This window comes from Trachypithecus francoisi, unplaced genomic scaffold, assembly GCF_009764315.1.
Source record: "Trachypithecus francoisi isolate TF-2019V2 unplaced genomic scaffold, Tfra_2.0 Lachesis_group10, whole genome shotgun sequence".
Taxonomy (NCBI): domain Eukaryota; kingdom Metazoa; phylum Chordata; class Mammalia; order Primates; family Cercopithecidae; genus Trachypithecus; species Trachypithecus francoisi.
The window spans coordinates 26,750,195-26,766,088 of record NW_022681455.1 but is presented as its reverse complement, the minus strand read 5'-3'; the positions used below and the strand labels follow the sequence as shown (position 1 = coordinate 26,766,088).

The window sequence follows — 15,894 nt, the reverse complement described above, 5'->3', positions numbered from 1 at the left end:
CCACAGTCTCAGTTTACCTCACTGAAACATTACTGGGAGGTGGAGGTGGAAAACGTGATGGTGTGGACTGTGGGGGTCTGTGGAGACAGTGTTGAGAGGAAAGGGGAGGTCCTGCTGATTCCTCAGAATGGCTTCTGGACCCTGGAGATGTTTGGAAACCAATACCGGGCCCTGTCCTCCCCTGATAGGATTCTCCCTTTGAAGGAGTCCCTTTGCCGTGTGGGCGTCTTCCTGGACTATGAAGCTGGAGATGTCTCCTTCTACAACATGAGGGACAGATCACACATCTACACGTGTCCCTGTTCAGCATTTTCCATGCCTGTGAGGCCCTTCTTCAGGATGGGGTCTGATGACAGTCCCATCTTCATCTGCCCTGCCCTCACAGGAGCAAATGGGGTCACAGTGCCTGAAGACGGCCTGACACTTCACAGAGTGGGGACGCAGCAGAGCCTGTAGAATCAATTCCCTGGACTCACAGCCATGCAGATAAGCCCTGGCCATCTCAGCAGCCACTGCACAATGTTGTTGGTGGAAGACACGCCCTCCTCCCCTCTGGTCACATAACAGAACATCTTCCAGGGGCCTTTTTCACACCCACTGCAGCCCTCAGCCCCAGCTTTCTCCTCCTCACTAGGCTGTGGCTTTAGCAGTTCCTTTGCTTGTAATTATGGGATGGGATCCAGGCATAGGGAACTAGTTGTTTCTTAGCTCCCAGCCAAGAAGAAACTGTGAGAAGCTGTTGGGCAGCGAATCTGCTGCTGAACATCAGGATGACCACATTGAGCCCAATATGCCAGTTGGCACCAGATGCTGTGGACTTGGAATGAGGCCAACAGGATTCACCAGGATGAGAGAGGAGAGAGGAATCCACAGGACCACCAGGGGGTAGAGGGAACCAGATATGCAGGTCAGAGATAGAGGAAGTGGAACCAGAGAGCTGGGAGGCACCAAAGTTGTAAGGATGGCTAAGTCCCACCATAACAGCTAAAGGGTCCTGGGAGATGATGGCTCATTTCCACCCAACCCCAGGATTTCCACAGCACACAGCCACAGGCCTGGACCTGGGACAAAGATGAGTGAAGAACATGGACTCATGTGGCTGTGGTTTGGGTCACGTGTCCCTGCAATAAACAAGGAGTAAGTACTTAGTCCCTGAGTGTGGCTGAGGTTTGAGGTCCTGGTCGAGCAGGGAAGTACTGGACCTGGTCTAGATCAGCATTCAGATTCAATGGGGGCACCAGTGGCTTCCAACTTTCTGATCTAATTATGTCTTTAGACACTTAGAAATTATTGAGGACCTTAGAGAGCGTTTGTTTATTTGGGTTAATATTTGTTAATATTTATGGCATTTGACATTGAAACAAAAATTTAAAATGTTATCTTTTAATTCATATTAAAATAGCATGAATAAATCAATTATAGGTTAATATAAACAGGATGTTTTGTGAAAAAGCAATCTATTGTGTCCAAATAAAAGAACAAGAAGTGTGACACTGGTTCACTTTTTCCAAATCTAATGTCTGGCTTAATAGAAGATGTTTGTATTCTCATATCTGCCTTTGTATTAAACCTATTGGTATATCATAGGTCATATTGGCTCAAAAAAACTTTACTGCACCCTACTGAAATAATGAGATGAAAAACGATCAATGTTTCATTATTATTATTGTGAAAATAGTACTAACATTGGGGACTCCTTAAGAGTATGTCAGAGTTCTCCCTAGGAATCCCAAGACCACATTTGGAAACTAGAAGAGTGGATCCTGGAAGTTAATCCATGTGCTGGTTAATTTTAGATGTCACCTTGACTAGATTAAGCAATACCTACACAACTGGTACAACATTGTTTCTGGGTGCGTCTGTGAGTGTGTTTCCAGAAGAGACTGGCATGTGAGTCAGTAGGAAATTCTCCCCTCCAATTGGCTGGGGGCCCAATAAAACCAAAGGCAGAGGAAGGCAAATTCTTCTCTCCTCTGGAGCTGAGACATTCTTCTTCTTCTGCCCTTGGACATCAGAACTCCTGGCTCTCTGGCCTTTGAACTTTGGGACTTGTACCAGGAGTCCCTGGGTTCTCAGGCCTTTGGCTTTGGACTGAGAGTTACACAATCATCTTCCCTGGCTGTGAGACTTTCTGACTTAAAGTGAGCCGTGCTGCCAGCATCCCAGGGTCTCCAGCCTATAGACGGGCTGTTGTGTGATTTCTTAGCCTCTGTATTCACATGAGCCAATTTCCTTAATAAATGCCTGCTCATAAATCTGTATCTATATCTATATCTGTATGTGTATCTATATCTATATCTATATCTATATCGTATTGGTTTTGTCTCTCTAGAGAACCCTGACTAATACAATCAGGCATCTAAAATTGTGGCTTGAATGGTAGTATTTTAGGTTTTAGACAATTCAGTAATCCAATTGGACAGAAAAAATTTTTTTTTTGTTTTGTTTTTTTTTTTTTTTTTTTTTTTGAGACGGAGTCTCGCTCTGTTGCCCAGGCTGGAGTACAGTGGCCGGATCTCAGCTCACTGCAAGCTTCGCCTCATGGGTTTACGCCATTCTCCTGCCTCAGCCTCCCGAGTAGCTGGGACTACAGGCGCCCACCACTTCGCCCGGCTAGTTTTTTTTGTATTTTTTAGTAGAGACGGGGTTTCACCGTGTTAGCCAGGATGGTCTCGATCTCCTGACCTCGTGATCCGCCTGTCTCGGCCTCCCAAAGTGCTGGGATTACAGGCTTGAGCCACCGCACCTGGCCAGAAAAATTTTAAATAATCAAAAATTTTATTACTGTAGTTACAAATAGACACAATATTGAAAGAATCAGGAGTGATTTTTTTCAATACCTATTTGTAAAGATGGAAAGCAAGATTGTTTATGTTTATGTGTATGTCTTAGTCTATGTGGGCAGCTATAACAAAAATACCACCAAGACTGAATAGTTTGTAAACAACAGAAATTTATTTCCTGCAATTCTGCAGGCTGGGAAATCTAAATCAACACCCCAGCATATTGGTGTGTGGTGAGGGCCCACAGACTTGTTCACATGGCGAAGGATAAAGATAGATCTCTAGGGTCTCTTTTGGAGGGGCACTAATGACATTCATTAGGGCTCCCTCAACCTCAGAGAGAAAATAGAAGGAGGAGATTCCAAATTTCCTGCTGCTGCCCTGACCTGCTCCTGCCCCTCCTCATCTATTTTCTCTGATTTAAGAAGCAGGTATCCTTTCCCCTGTGTCAGGCTAATTCTCCATCCACACCCTGGACCCTCACTCTCCAGTTTCCCTTAGGACTTCTGTGTTTAGTTCATTCATTCATTCAACAAAAATCAATGAGTACTAACTACATACCAATCAGTGTTCCTGGTACTGGGGGCAGAGAAGTGCACAAAGCGTAAAGTCCCATTCCTTATGGTTGTAGAAGACAGACAGAAAACAAAATAAGTAGTAACATATATGGTATCTTGGATGATGATAACTGATCAGGAGATAAATAAATTGGGGAAGGAATATAGGAAATCACAACTTCTAAAAGGGTGGTAATGAGCAATAGGAGTGAGGCACAGAATACCTCGGAGAAAAACATTCTGAGTTGAGAGGACAGCAGTGCCAGAGCAGCAGAGCCTATAGAATGAATTCCCTGGACTCACTGTGGTTTGTGTGAAGAACAGTAATGAGGCTGGGGTTGGCAGAGCACACAGGGTAACCAGGAGAATAGGAGGTAACAAGGCCAGAAGGGGTTGAGGGCCAGATCACGTATGGCTTTGAAAGTCATCATGCTGACCTGGGCTTTACCTCGGAGAGGGGAGCCACAGGAAGGTTAAGCAGAAAAAGGACTGGACTTACTTATGTTTTAAGAAGTTACTTCACATGCTAGACTGATATGGGCTGTGGGTAGGGCTGGTGGATGGAGGCCTGAAGACCCAGCTGGGAGCTACTGCAGTGATCCAGGGAAAGATGCAGATGACTTGTACCAGGGAGGAGCCATGAAAATGTTATGATGCTGGATTTATTTTCAAGACAGAGTAAAAAGGCTTTGCTGATAAGCTTATGGGTGGGGTGTGAAAAAGGAGGCCATCAAGGGTGACCACAGGTTTTGGTCCAAAGAAACTGCACAGATGGAGTTGCCACTTACTGAGATGAGGAAACTGAAGGAGAAGCTGGTTTTGGAGGCCAGGGGAGGAGCCAGCATAGAATCCAAAGGTCAGTTTTGGATATGCTCAGGGGAGGAGCTTACTAGAGACTCCTGTGGAGATGTAGAGTAGGCCAGTCAATAATAAATATGTAGTCCAGGCAGCAGGTCAGAGCTGTAAACACAAGTTATTCTCTTTATCTTCTTTATCTTCATGTTTGCTGCCACTGCCTGTTTCACTTTAATACATTAGTGATCTATTGCTACATAACAAATTACCACAAACTTAGTGGTTTAAAACAGCACACATTTATCATTTTAGTTTCTATGGGTCAGACGTCCACGTAGAACTTAGTGAGTTTCTCTGCTCAGAACTTCACAGAGCAAAAGTCAAGGTGTTGGCCAGGCCGTAGCCTCATCTAGAGCCTCGACTGTGGGAGAGTCCTCTTTTCAGATCACTCAGGTTTTAACAGAGTTCATTTCTTTATAGTTGTAGGACTGAAAGCCCCAACTCCCTGCAGGCTGAAGCTGGAGGCTGCTCTCAGCTCCTACAGGCCTCCTCAGCTCCCTGCTGTGTAGATTTCCCATGATGACTACTTTCCTCTTCACAGCCAGCTAGGAAGATAGAGCCTCTAGAGTGGGTCAGCTAGCAAGACAGAGTCTTACACTACATAATGTAGTCATCGAAGGGACATCCCATCAGTTTTGCCATATTTATTGGTTAGCAGCAAGCCACAGGTTCAGCTCAAACTCAGGGAAAGTGCAGGCTGCAAACTGCAAAAAAGTAATCATAAGGGGTCCACTCCAGACTCTGTCGGCTACACCATATAAGAAGCTCAAGGTTCTCCCTGCCCTGCTTCCCCTTTCCCTGGGCAATACAACCGTGCTAGCCTCTCTCTAGGTCTCTACTTCCACACAAGCAAAGTCTCAGAAAGAGAACACATACATGGCCATCAGACACTGTCTGGCATGATGATGGCCACTGCTGTACCACACCAAAAACATTGTTTTTTCTTTTCTTTTTTTTTTTTTTGAGACAGTCTCTTGCTCTGTTGTCCGGGCTGGATGCAGCAGCGTGATCTTGGTTCACTGCAGCTTCTGCCTCCTAGGTTCAAGCAATTCCCCTGACTCAGCCTCCTGAGTAGCTGGGATTACAGGCCTGTGCTACCATGCCCAGCTATTTTTGTGCTTTTAGTAGAGCAGGGTTTTGCCATGTTGGCCTGACTGGTCTCGAACTCCTGACCTTAGTGACCTCCCGCCTCAGTCTCCTAAAGTGCTACATTACAGGAGAGATCCACTACTCTCGGCCCGTAAGCATTGTTTCTATCAGTTTCTAATGTTTCCCAACCATTATCCGTATACATTTCTTTTTTTTTTTTTTTTTTTTTTTTGATACTTTAAGTTCTAGGGTACATGTGCAGAGTTTATATCCTGTATAACTCCCCATGCAATCTCCTCCTCCTCCCCATGATAGCCCCAGTGTGTGATGTTCCCCTAGAGTCCAAGTGATCTCTTGTTCAGTCCCACCTGAAACATGCTGTTTGCTCTTCTTGTGATAGTTGCTAAGAATGATGGATTCCAGCTGCATCCTGTCCTACAAAGGCCGCAACTCATCTTTTTTATGCTGCATAGTATTCCAGGTGTATATGTGCCCATTTTCTATCCAGTCTGTCCAGATGGACATTTGGTTGCCAAGTCTTTGCTATGTGAATGTGCCGCATAAACTACGTGTGCATGTGTCTTTGTAGTAGACTAATGTCCTTTGGGTATATACCCAGTAGTGGGACTGGGTCATATGGTACATCTAGTTCTAGATCCTTGAGGAATCGCCATACTGTTTTCCATAAGGTTGAACTAGTTTACAATCCCACCAACATGTAAAAGTGTTCCTACTCCACATCCTCTCCAACACCTGTTGTCCTGACTTCTTAATGATTGCCATTCTAACTGGTAGATGCTCATTGTGGTTTTATTTGCTTTCTCTGATGGCGAGTGATGATGAGCTTTCATGTGTCTGTTGCTGTATGGATGTCTTCTTTTGAGACCGTTATACATTTCTATTTTCCCCTGCCACCCCTGTGCTTTCCTTTTTAGAGAGACAGGATCTTGCTCCATCACCAGGCTAGAGTTCAGTGGTGTGATCATAGCTGAGTGCTGCCTTGATCTCCTGGGCTCAAGCGATCCTCCTGCCTTAGCCTCCCACAGTGCTGGGATTATAGTTGTGAGACACTGCGCCTTGCTTGTCGTTGTACACTTCTGCCCTTTCTTTATGGACAACCCTGAGTTCTTCATAGACCTGCCTGAGTAGGTGTTCCTGCCTATGTGGTATCTGCCTCATCAATCCCCAGGGCTCTCTTCTTGGTCTTTCCCTACTCCTAGGGAGATCCTTCTCAGAGTTCTTGCTCCACTTGCTCCAGAACTGCTGAAATTCCTTAGGCTTTGGTCCCGGCTTCTCTTTTCACACCACATATGCTCTTGCAAAGTCTAATTCTTTTCAAAGCTCTACCCCATAACCAGACCCCACCGGTACTTGCATTTCTGTCTCCAGCCCCACACATTCCCTGAACTCAGTGCCCACTAGCATCTCACAATGAGTGTGTCCAAAACTAAATTCCCATAAGCCCTGCCTACCCATTATTATCTGAGTGAGCGACACCACCTAAGAGTCATTTTAGGCTTCTCTTGCTCTCTTTTACCCACCTCATCTGACTGATAGCCAAGTCCTGCTATTTGTACTTCCTTTCAGTAGTCCAGCTCAGTGGTTTGAGCACAGACTCTGGAGTGAGACAGCCTGAACTCAAAGCCCAGCTTAGAAAGAAATTACTCATGCGACCTTGGGGAGTTATTTAACCTCTCTGGACCTCAGATTTTATATCTATTAAATGTGGGAAATAAGGTTTCTACCTCTTAGGGTTGTTGTGAGTCTTATTAATACGTGTAAATCTCTAAGCACAATAGCAGCATCGTAGCAGGTTCTATGTAAGTATTTCCTAGTATTAATGTTAGTAATCAATAAAGTCTCCTATCCCCCATCTCCAAGCAGTCATCATTTCTTGCCTAGAGCGTCACAGTAGCTTCCTTCCTGGTCTCTCTATCTCCTAACATCTGGCCCACCAATGAGGACAGGATATATTGTGCAACCCCAGCAGGCATCATCCCATAGAATACAATGTAAATGGCACCCCCTATCTCCCATTTTCCCCGCACCTACCTCACTTATAGTTCAAACGTACACATTTTCTCATGTCAAACTTTTTGGAGATTTTCCCTTCATCTTCACACTAAAAGTCCAACTCCACAGCAGACATCTGTTGATGTTATCTCCAGGGGAAGTGGATTTAGGAGTCATCAATGCAGGGATCAGAATTGAACCTTTCAGAAAGGAAGGCAATGAAATCATCGAGGGTTACTACTTGCAGGGCCTGTGCTAACTGTTCCTTAAATAACTTATGGAACAGATCTCATTTCCACCCTACGACAAATGAACAGAGACCTTGAGTAATTAGTTAACTGGCTTTGGATTCCAGGGCTAATGAGTTGTGAATGAGAACAGATAAAGATAGAGAACAAAACAAAACAAAACCTAGCGACAGTACATAGTAAGGCAGTGTGCCTTGGACGTGCTGACAGGTATCTAGATACAGCATAAAGAAAATGTGTGTTCATGAGAGTTCTTAATGGCAACAAGAGGTGGCATAATAACCATGAGAAATGGACATTTGTTGATGAGACTAACTAAATAAAGGAGACAGATTTCTTGGCATTTTGCCACACCTATTGCATGCAGGACACTGCACTAGGTCTTGTAAAAGACAAAGAGAAGATAGCATCAAGGGCCTAGGTCTTGAAGGAGAGCTGAGTACAATTTTACTAAGCATACATTCTTGTGACTTATTGTTTTTGATACACTGTTGTTACCAAACTGTATGCATTATCTCATTCCATCCTCACAACAGCAACCCTAAAAGTCAGATACTGTTACTGTCCTTATTTTACAGATAGGGAAACTGGGGCACAGAGAAGTTAGGTAACTGGCTCAAGGTCATGCAGGCCACCTGGCTTGAGAATTAGTGCTCTTATCCACTCCATTATGTAACCTCTACTCACTAATTTTGAACTTCAGTGCCTGAGACCTACTAGATGATAGATTCTCAGTAAAACTTTGTTGAGTCACTGAATTCATTTCTGCCCCATTTCACATCCATTTCTTTCCCAAGACTTCTTTCCCAGAGTTCTGTGTGAAGAACTGTATGAGAAATGGAGCAAGGAGCCTGATACTTTGGAAATTACAAACTTGAGAGATATGAATTATTGGGCCCAGAAACTCCTAATCTGAAGTTTAGCACCTCAGCTGCTTCTTTGTGTCAAAGTGATTTGGATCCTTCAGGCAAGGGTGGGTGATCGTTCTCACTGACATAATTTCAAGCAACACAGCTTCTGATAGACTATGAATTTAAAAATAAGTAAATGAGGTGCAGTAGCTCACTCCTGAAAACCCAGCACTTTGGGAGGCGGAGGCAGGCAGATCACCCGAGGTCAGGAGTTTGAGACCAGCCTGGCCAACATGGCAAAACCCCATCTACTAAAAATACAAAAATTAGCTGAGTATGGTGGCAGGTGCCTGTGATCCCAGCTACTCGGGAGGCTAAGGTAGGAGAATCGCTTGAAACTGTGAGGCAGACATTACAGTGAGCCAACAGCATGCCACTGCATGCTAGCCTGGGAGACACAGCAAGACTCTACCTCAAAAAAAAAAAAAAAAAAAGAAGCAAATGAACAAATAAATAAGGATAATGGATGGATAGGGAATTAATAGTGATATGGAATATTATAATAAAGTAAGAAAGTTTAGTAAAATATTAGCTCTATCAATATAATTTATATGGTAGGTAATTGGTATTCACTGAAAATTCTTTCACCTTTGCTATATGTTTTAGAAGTTTTATGATAAACTGTTGAGGAGGAAAAAGGGAGAGGAAAAAATTTGTACTTCTGCTCCTGATAACAGAGACCAGAATACCACTGGCCTAAACAAAACAAGAGTTTCCTTGTTTTTTTTTGTTTTTTGTTTTCATGTAAAATGAATTCAGGTGGTGGCAGTCCAGGGCTGATCTGGCACCTCAGAGATGTCATTCATGCCCCAGACTGCTTCTGACTTCATTCTCTGCTGTCTCTACATGTGGCTTCCAACTTCAAGGTTGCCTCATGGTCCCAGGAGGGCTGCTGCACCTCCAGGTCAAAAGTCTACATTGTAGGCAAGAGGAAGAGGAAGTATGGAGAGTGTACCCTCACACTCCCAGTGATTTTGGTCCATCCTTTGAAGGCTCTCTGGGAGAAGCACAAGACCACAACTGTCACCTACAAACCACTGGTTCCAACTTAGTCCCTTGGCCTCTGCTATCTATGAGATGAAAGAGCGCGTTGCTGTACCTAAGAAAATTAGGTCTTATCACCAAGAAGAAACAGGAAATGCATGCTCCAGAAGCGACCAGCCTTCTCAACCAGATGCCACACAGTCTAAATTCAAACTGTTGCAATAATTAAATTCCACTAGCCGCAGTCACATCTTAGCCTTAGGAACTTTGATCATTGACTTGCAATCCCAGAAAGTGTGTTTTGAGGTCCTAGACCACAAAAGAACCAATTTGCTTCACAGACATCTTACAGGACAGCATTCACAGTTTATCTAGAGTCCGGCCTCAGAGAATATGTACTCCACTGGCAGCATGAGAAACAAATACACAGGAAAATACAACATAGCACAAACCAGGAGCTGAGGGTGAATGGAGATGCTCAGAAACACCTGCACTAAAAATTTGCTGAAAAAGGTAAAACATGTCAAGCAGCACTGCCTCTGGAAACCAGAAAAATTATATTATTTATTAACAGATCCTATGCCTGGATGCTGGAAGTACTTAAAAATGTGCACTGTTGGCCGAGTGCGGTGGCTCAAGCCTGTAATCCTAGCCCTTTGGGATCTGAGGCAGGAGGATCACTTGAGCTCAGGTGTTCAAGACCAGCCTGGCCAACATGGCAAAACCCCATCTCTACTAAAAATACAAAAAGTAACTGCGCATGGTGGCGAGCACCTGTAATCCCAGTTATTAGGGAGCTGAGGCAGGAGAATTGCTTGAACCCAGGAGGCAGAGGTTGCAGTGAGCCGGATCCTGCCACTGCACTCCAACCTGGGTGACAGAGTGACAGTCCCTTTCAAAAAAATAAAAAAAGTGCATTGTGTCTCGTTTTCTTTCCATTTATATGTTTATTTGACTCTAGTAAAATCTCCTCTTCCTGCATGTACCCATATTCATGCAAGCAAATGTTAGCAAAGTGCCCCAATAGCATTTTAATTAGTGCACATCTTTCTCTCTTCGCCACATTAAAATCTTTTCCCATTTTGTTCTGCTAATATTTCTATTATGAAAAAAGACATAAGATAAGTAAATATATAGAAATACTTATATACATGTACACGCAAGAATGAAAGAGAGAAACATAAACACTAAGGGAGATAGGGCTGGAATTTTTCTTCAATGTGTACAATTCAATATACTTTCAGTTTTAATTTCAACCTTCCTCAGTAGTTTCTGCCCAGCAACTGATGAGAAACATCACCTCTAAGCCAATCAAAAAACTAATTCTTCCAAAAAGAGATGATTATTCCTCACAATGACCAGACAGCCTCTGCTTTCCTTTTGTTTTCTTCCAAATGGAGATTCAACCATAATAGAAAGAATGGAGAACTATTAACCGCCTTTCTTCCGTGGGTGGTGATTTTCAGAGGGGAATGCTGAGAGGTAAGCGGGGAAATTTGATTAGAGCCTGGGCTACAATGCCTGGGAGGACACGGGCTGAATCCCCGAGAGTGGGCATGCAGGGAGAGTACTTGCCCAAAGAAAGGGGTATGTGGCTGAGGGGGTGTGCACACACACATGTGGACACATGGAAAGGGGAGAAGTAGTGTAAAGAATAAAGACCTGCAGATGTTGGGGTTTCGTGAAGAAATAGTCTAATTGCATGTTCTTAAGAACGTATTGTGGTCAGAAAAGGGCCAACAATCTTTAAAACCTGTTCTGGCCAACTCAAAGCATCTATTCTAAGAGATTCTAAAAAGAGATGTCCCTTATAGATTCATATGTAAATTTGTTCATTACAGAAATATTAAAAATATAGAAAAATCTGAACCAGCATACATATACAACAGGCAGGGGATAAACAGACAATGCATGGTTCAATCATAAAAGAGATTTCCATGCAGCCTTTAGGAATCGTGTTTTTAATGAAGGGCAATTATTGATAATTTTAACAATGTTAGATCCATACATTACACCTTGTTTTGTATCTTTTAGAAACAGTATGTGTTTTTCCTTTTACTCATCATTTCCCCAAAACCTAAAGAATGCTATCCGATCCAATGGATACAATCTATTTCATTGTATGAATATGCATTTTGTTTGTTTTGAGATGGAGTCTTGCTCTGTGACCCAGGCTGGAGTGCGGTGGCGCATTCTCAGCTCATTGCAGCCTGTTCCCCAGGTTCCAGCGATTCTCCTGCCACAGTCTCCTGGGTAGCTGAGGGGGTGCGCACGCACACATGTGGACACACGGAAAGGGGAGAAGTAGTACAAAGAATAAAGACCTGCAGAGTTTGGGATTTGGTCAAGAAATATTCTAATTGCATGTTCTTAAGAATGTGTTGTGGTCACAAAAAGGCAAAAAATCTTTAAAATCTGTTCTGGCCAACTCAAGGCATCTATTCTAAGAATTTCTAAAAAGAGATGTCCCTTTTAGATTCATATGTAAATTTGTTCATTTCAGAAATATTAAAAATATAGAAAAGTCTGAACCAGCATACATATACAACAAGTGGGGGATAGACAAAAAAATGCATGTTTCAGTCATAAAAGAGATTTCCAAAAAGCCTTTAGGAGTTGTGTTTGTAATGAAGGGCAATTATTTATAATTTTAACCATGTCAGAGCCACACATTATACCTTGTTTTGTATCTTTTAGGAACAGTATGTGTTTTTCCTTTTATTCATCATTTCCCCAAAACCTATGGATACAATCTATTTCATTGTATGAATATACAATTTTTTTTTTTTTTTGAGATAGAGTCTTGCTCTGTTGCCCAGGCTGGAGTGCAGTGGTGCATTCTTAGTTCACTGTAGCCTGTTTCCCAGGTTCCAGCGATTCTCCTGTCTGAGCCTCCTGGGTAGCTGGGATTACAGGTGCATGCCACCATGCCCAGCTACTTTTTGTATTTTTAGTAGAGACAGAATTTTGCCATGTTGTCTAGGCTGGTCTCAAACTCCTGACCTCAGGTGATCTGCCTGCATCAGCCTCCCAAAGTGCTGGGATTACAGGCGTGAGCCACCACACCCGGCCTTTACAATTATTTTTTAACATTTCCCTAGTTTGGGGTATTTCTCTTTTCTGCATTTGGCTATTGTAGATTTTACTGTATTGAACAGCCTAAAACATAAATTTTTGTCTTAGTTCCTGATTTTTTTTTCTTCAATACTAATTCCTAAAAGTGGAACTTTTGGGTCAAAGCATGCAACTTTTTTGTTTTCTTTAATAGCCATTCCTTAGTAAAGCATATAACTTTTTTTAGGCCCTTGATATATACATGGTCAAAATACTTCCAGAAATATTTACGTTTTCACTACCAAAGTGTATGACTACTACTATAGATATTTTATTGATTGATTGATTTGTAGAGATGGGGTTTCATTGTGTTGACCAGGCTGTTCTTGAATTCCTGGGCTCCAGGGTTCCTCCCACCTCGACCTCCCAAATTGCAAGGATTACAGGCATGCACCACTGCTTAAACTTGTATTCCTTTACGCTTTTTTTCATTTGCAATATTGACTATAATCAGGAAAAAAAATTAATATCCTTTAAGAAGAAGAAAAATGGGCCGGGCGCAGTGGCTCAAACCTGTAATCCCAGCACTTTGGGAGGCCGAGATGGGCGGATCACGAGGTCAGGAGATCAAGACCATCCTGGCTAACACCGTGAAACCTCGTCTCTACTAAAAAATACAAAAAAAAAAAAAAACTAGCCGGGCGAGCTGGCGGGCACCTGTAGTCCCAGCTACTCGGGAGGCTGAGGCAGGAGAATGGCGTAAACCCGGGAGGCGGAGCTTGCAGTGAGCTGAGATCCGGCCACTGCACTCCAGCCTGGGCGACAGAGAGAGACTCCGTCTCAAAAAAAAAAAAGAAAAAGAAGAAGAAGAAGAAAAATGTATATCTCACTCTAAGGACAGCAGAGAACGTGTTAACGCAGAGAAAATGATAGTAAAAATGATACCTCCTCTATAGCAACATAAAGAGCGGTTTCCAGAAGCAAAAGATGTGGTGAAATGCAATGTTTACTCTGGGTGGTTGCAAGATCCAGGCAGGGGTGGAGCATGGCCAACTGCTCAGATCTCTGTTTCCTTGTTTCCTTTACATCCCTGCCCACCTCCCTCTGCAGATCTTGTTCACAGAGGCCACTCCCTGCAGGCCTCATGCTCCTTTGTTTTGGAAGAAACTGTTGAGGAGTTAGTATTTACTGAGCAGCTAATATATGGTGTTCCTGTCACTATCGTAACTCATAATAATTATCGTTAAGTAATACATGAAAAGTTTTACATTTAAAGCATTCCAATATTTTAAAAGTAAAGGGAGCAAAAGGCCAAGAGTCCTTTCACTCACTAGCCTCTGATCTTTAGATTAGCATGCATCTTTTGAGAGTTTTTCAGGCATTTGCATAAACAGTTATGCAGAAATGTATAGCTTTGCTTTTGTTTTTCAATTGAATCTTTAGTATAGTTCTGCAACATGCTTTTTGATCACTTAGAGTGTCTCCATTATCTAAGTTCATGACAATAAATCAACTCTTTTTACCTGCTGCATTGAATTCCTTCTAAGGGATGAGCCATCATTCCTCTAAGCAGTCTTCTGTTGGGTGGCTGGTTCAGTTGGTTATCACTTTTATACTTTAAAAATGGTGCCGCAGTGTCATTCTTACAGAGGCTTCTCTCTGTACCCAAGCAAGTACTTTGCTGGACTAGACATCAGGAAGTGGAATTGCTGGGCCAATTGTGCACATTCTAAGTTTCACACTTCGTGATATTGTATGAGTAAATAAAGTTCCAATGGTTTTGTCCCATGTCTGAGACCAAACAGCTTGTGAATCTTAGAGCCTTTACTTATTGCTTATCCTCTTTGTGTCCCTAATCCTTATATCATGGGCCTGGCCCCTTGTGGGTGCTCAGTAAATATTTGTTGAATGACTTTATGAAGAGAAGAAAGAAAAGATAAGTAAGGCCTGGTCTTATTTGCAGCTGTCTGATCACTAGCCTTGGATTAAATGTGGTGGGTTCAGCCCCTGACAGACTTCAGGTCCCTCACCAGGCAGTCTTCCTGAATCCCACCAGGAGTCCACTGGTCCATGACTTGACCATGGTGATGGCCAAGAGTTGGGGCTTTGAGGAGTCCACAGTGTTGGACACCCACAGTGGTGGACCCTGGTAGAACCAGGGAGTCCAGCGAAGGGAGTCCTGCATGAATCAGAGGGGATTGTGGTGGGTTGGACTTAGCAGGGGAAGTTTGGGGAAGTCATAGGATTCTGAATATTGTCAAACAGTAGAGTGAGGATTTTCTGATCGAATAACTGATGTGCATTTCACATAGACATGTTTTTGCAGGTGGTTTTCAGTGTTGGGACTCAAACGTAAAGACACTAAAGGACAGAAATCTTTGGCAGAGGTAAGATCTTCTTTGGTCACCATGCTTGAGTTAACTGTAGGGAAGTGGAGGTTTCCATCTGGAATTCTATAGCTTCTTCCAGGTCATAGTCTACCCCCCACCTTCCGGTGTCTCCTGATATGCAGCATGAATGAAAATGGGAAATTTCCTGGCCTTCCTACTTCTCAACTTTCATGTCTGCGTCCTTTTGCTTCAGCTGCTCATGCCTCACTCAGGTAGGGAATGATTCCACGCTTGTTTCTGAAGCAGACAATTACCTGATTATGTCCTCATAGGACTTTTGACTCCTTCCCATACCTGAAGTCCATCCTGACCTGAGGGTTCACGTGTCACTAAGAGAATGGTGCTTCTGTTAAGATTGGTTTCCCCCTCTAGATTCTTTTCTTGTTGTTGTTTTTTTGAGATAGAGTCTCACTCTGTCACCCTGTCTGGAGTGCAGTGGCTCGATCTCAGCTCACTGCAAGCTCCGCCTCTCGGGTTCGCGCCATTCTCCTGCCTCAGCCTTCTGAGTAGCAGGGACTGCAGGCGTCAGCCAACGCGCCCGGCTAATTCTTTTTTTTATTTTTTAGTGGAGGTGGGGTTTCACCATGGTCTCGATCTCCTGACCTCATGATCAGCCCGCCTCGGCCTCCCAAAGTGCTGGGATTATAGGCATGAGCCACTGCGCCCAGCCTCCCCCTAGATTCTTGGTATCTCGCCTTCCCTGTCTGAGAAGCACCCTTCCTCTCCTCACCCCAACTCCAACACCCTCTGACAGATCCTCCCTCTTGTGCCAACAGCTCAGTTTGCTGTGGTTGGACCGCCTGGGCCCATCCTGGCCATGGTAGGTGAAGATGCTGATCTGCCTTGTCACCTGTTCCCAACCATGAGTGCAGAGACCATGGAGCTGAGGTGGGTGAGTTCCAACCTAAGGCAGGTGGTGAACGTGTATGCAGATGGAAAGGAAGTGGAAGACAGGCAGAGTGCAGCGTATCGAGGGAGAACTTCGATTCTACGGGATGACATCACTGCAG

The 15,894-nt window shown here is 43.6% G+C and overlaps 4 protein-coding genes across 4 annotated transcripts in view; all 4 read left to right on the top strand.

Moving 5' to 3' along the window:
- The window catches only part of LOC117088314 (butyrophilin subfamily 2 member A2), a 62,747-nt gene extending 60,776 nt beyond the window's left edge, over positions 1-1,971 (top strand). The window contains exon 8 of the mRNA XM_033219507.1: positions 1,797-1,971. Coding sequence (XP_033075398.1) covers positions 1,797-1,894 — 98 coding nt within the window. The 3' untranslated portion in view covers positions 1,895-1,971. The remainder of the gene's footprint in view (positions 1-1,796) is intronic.
- Positions 1-15,894, top strand: part of LOC117088317 (butyrophilin subfamily 3 member A2) — a 134,447-nt gene that overhangs the window by 103,206 nt on the left and 15,347 nt on the right. The gene's annotated exons all lie outside the window — the stretch shown is intronic.
- Positions 13-1,550, top strand: LOC117088331 (butyrophilin subfamily 2 member A2-like). The gene has a single exon (XM_033219534.1). It carries the CDS (start codon positions 58-60, stop codon positions 454-456), a length of 399 nt encoding a protein of 132 aa, XP_033075425.1. The 5' UTR covers positions 13-57; the 3' UTR covers positions 457-1,550.
- The window catches only part of LOC117088495 (butyrophilin subfamily 3 member A2-like), a 3,470-nt gene continuing 2,463 nt past the window's right edge, over positions 14,888-15,894 (top strand). Inside the window, exons 1-2 of the mRNA XM_033219799.1 lie at positions 14,888-15,096; positions 15,661-15,890. Of these exons, the coding sequence (XP_033075690.1) occupies positions 15,012-15,096; positions 15,661-15,890 (315 nt within the window). The 5' untranslated portion in view covers positions 14,888-15,011. The remainder of the gene's footprint in view (positions 15,097-15,660; positions 15,891-15,894) is intronic.

Bases quoted from the DNA above. Each gene is read 5' to 3' on its own strand.
- LOC117088331 (XM_033219534.1), top strand. From the start codon at position 58: ATGGTGTGGACTGTGGGGGTCTGTGGAGACAGTGTTGAGAGGAAAGGG.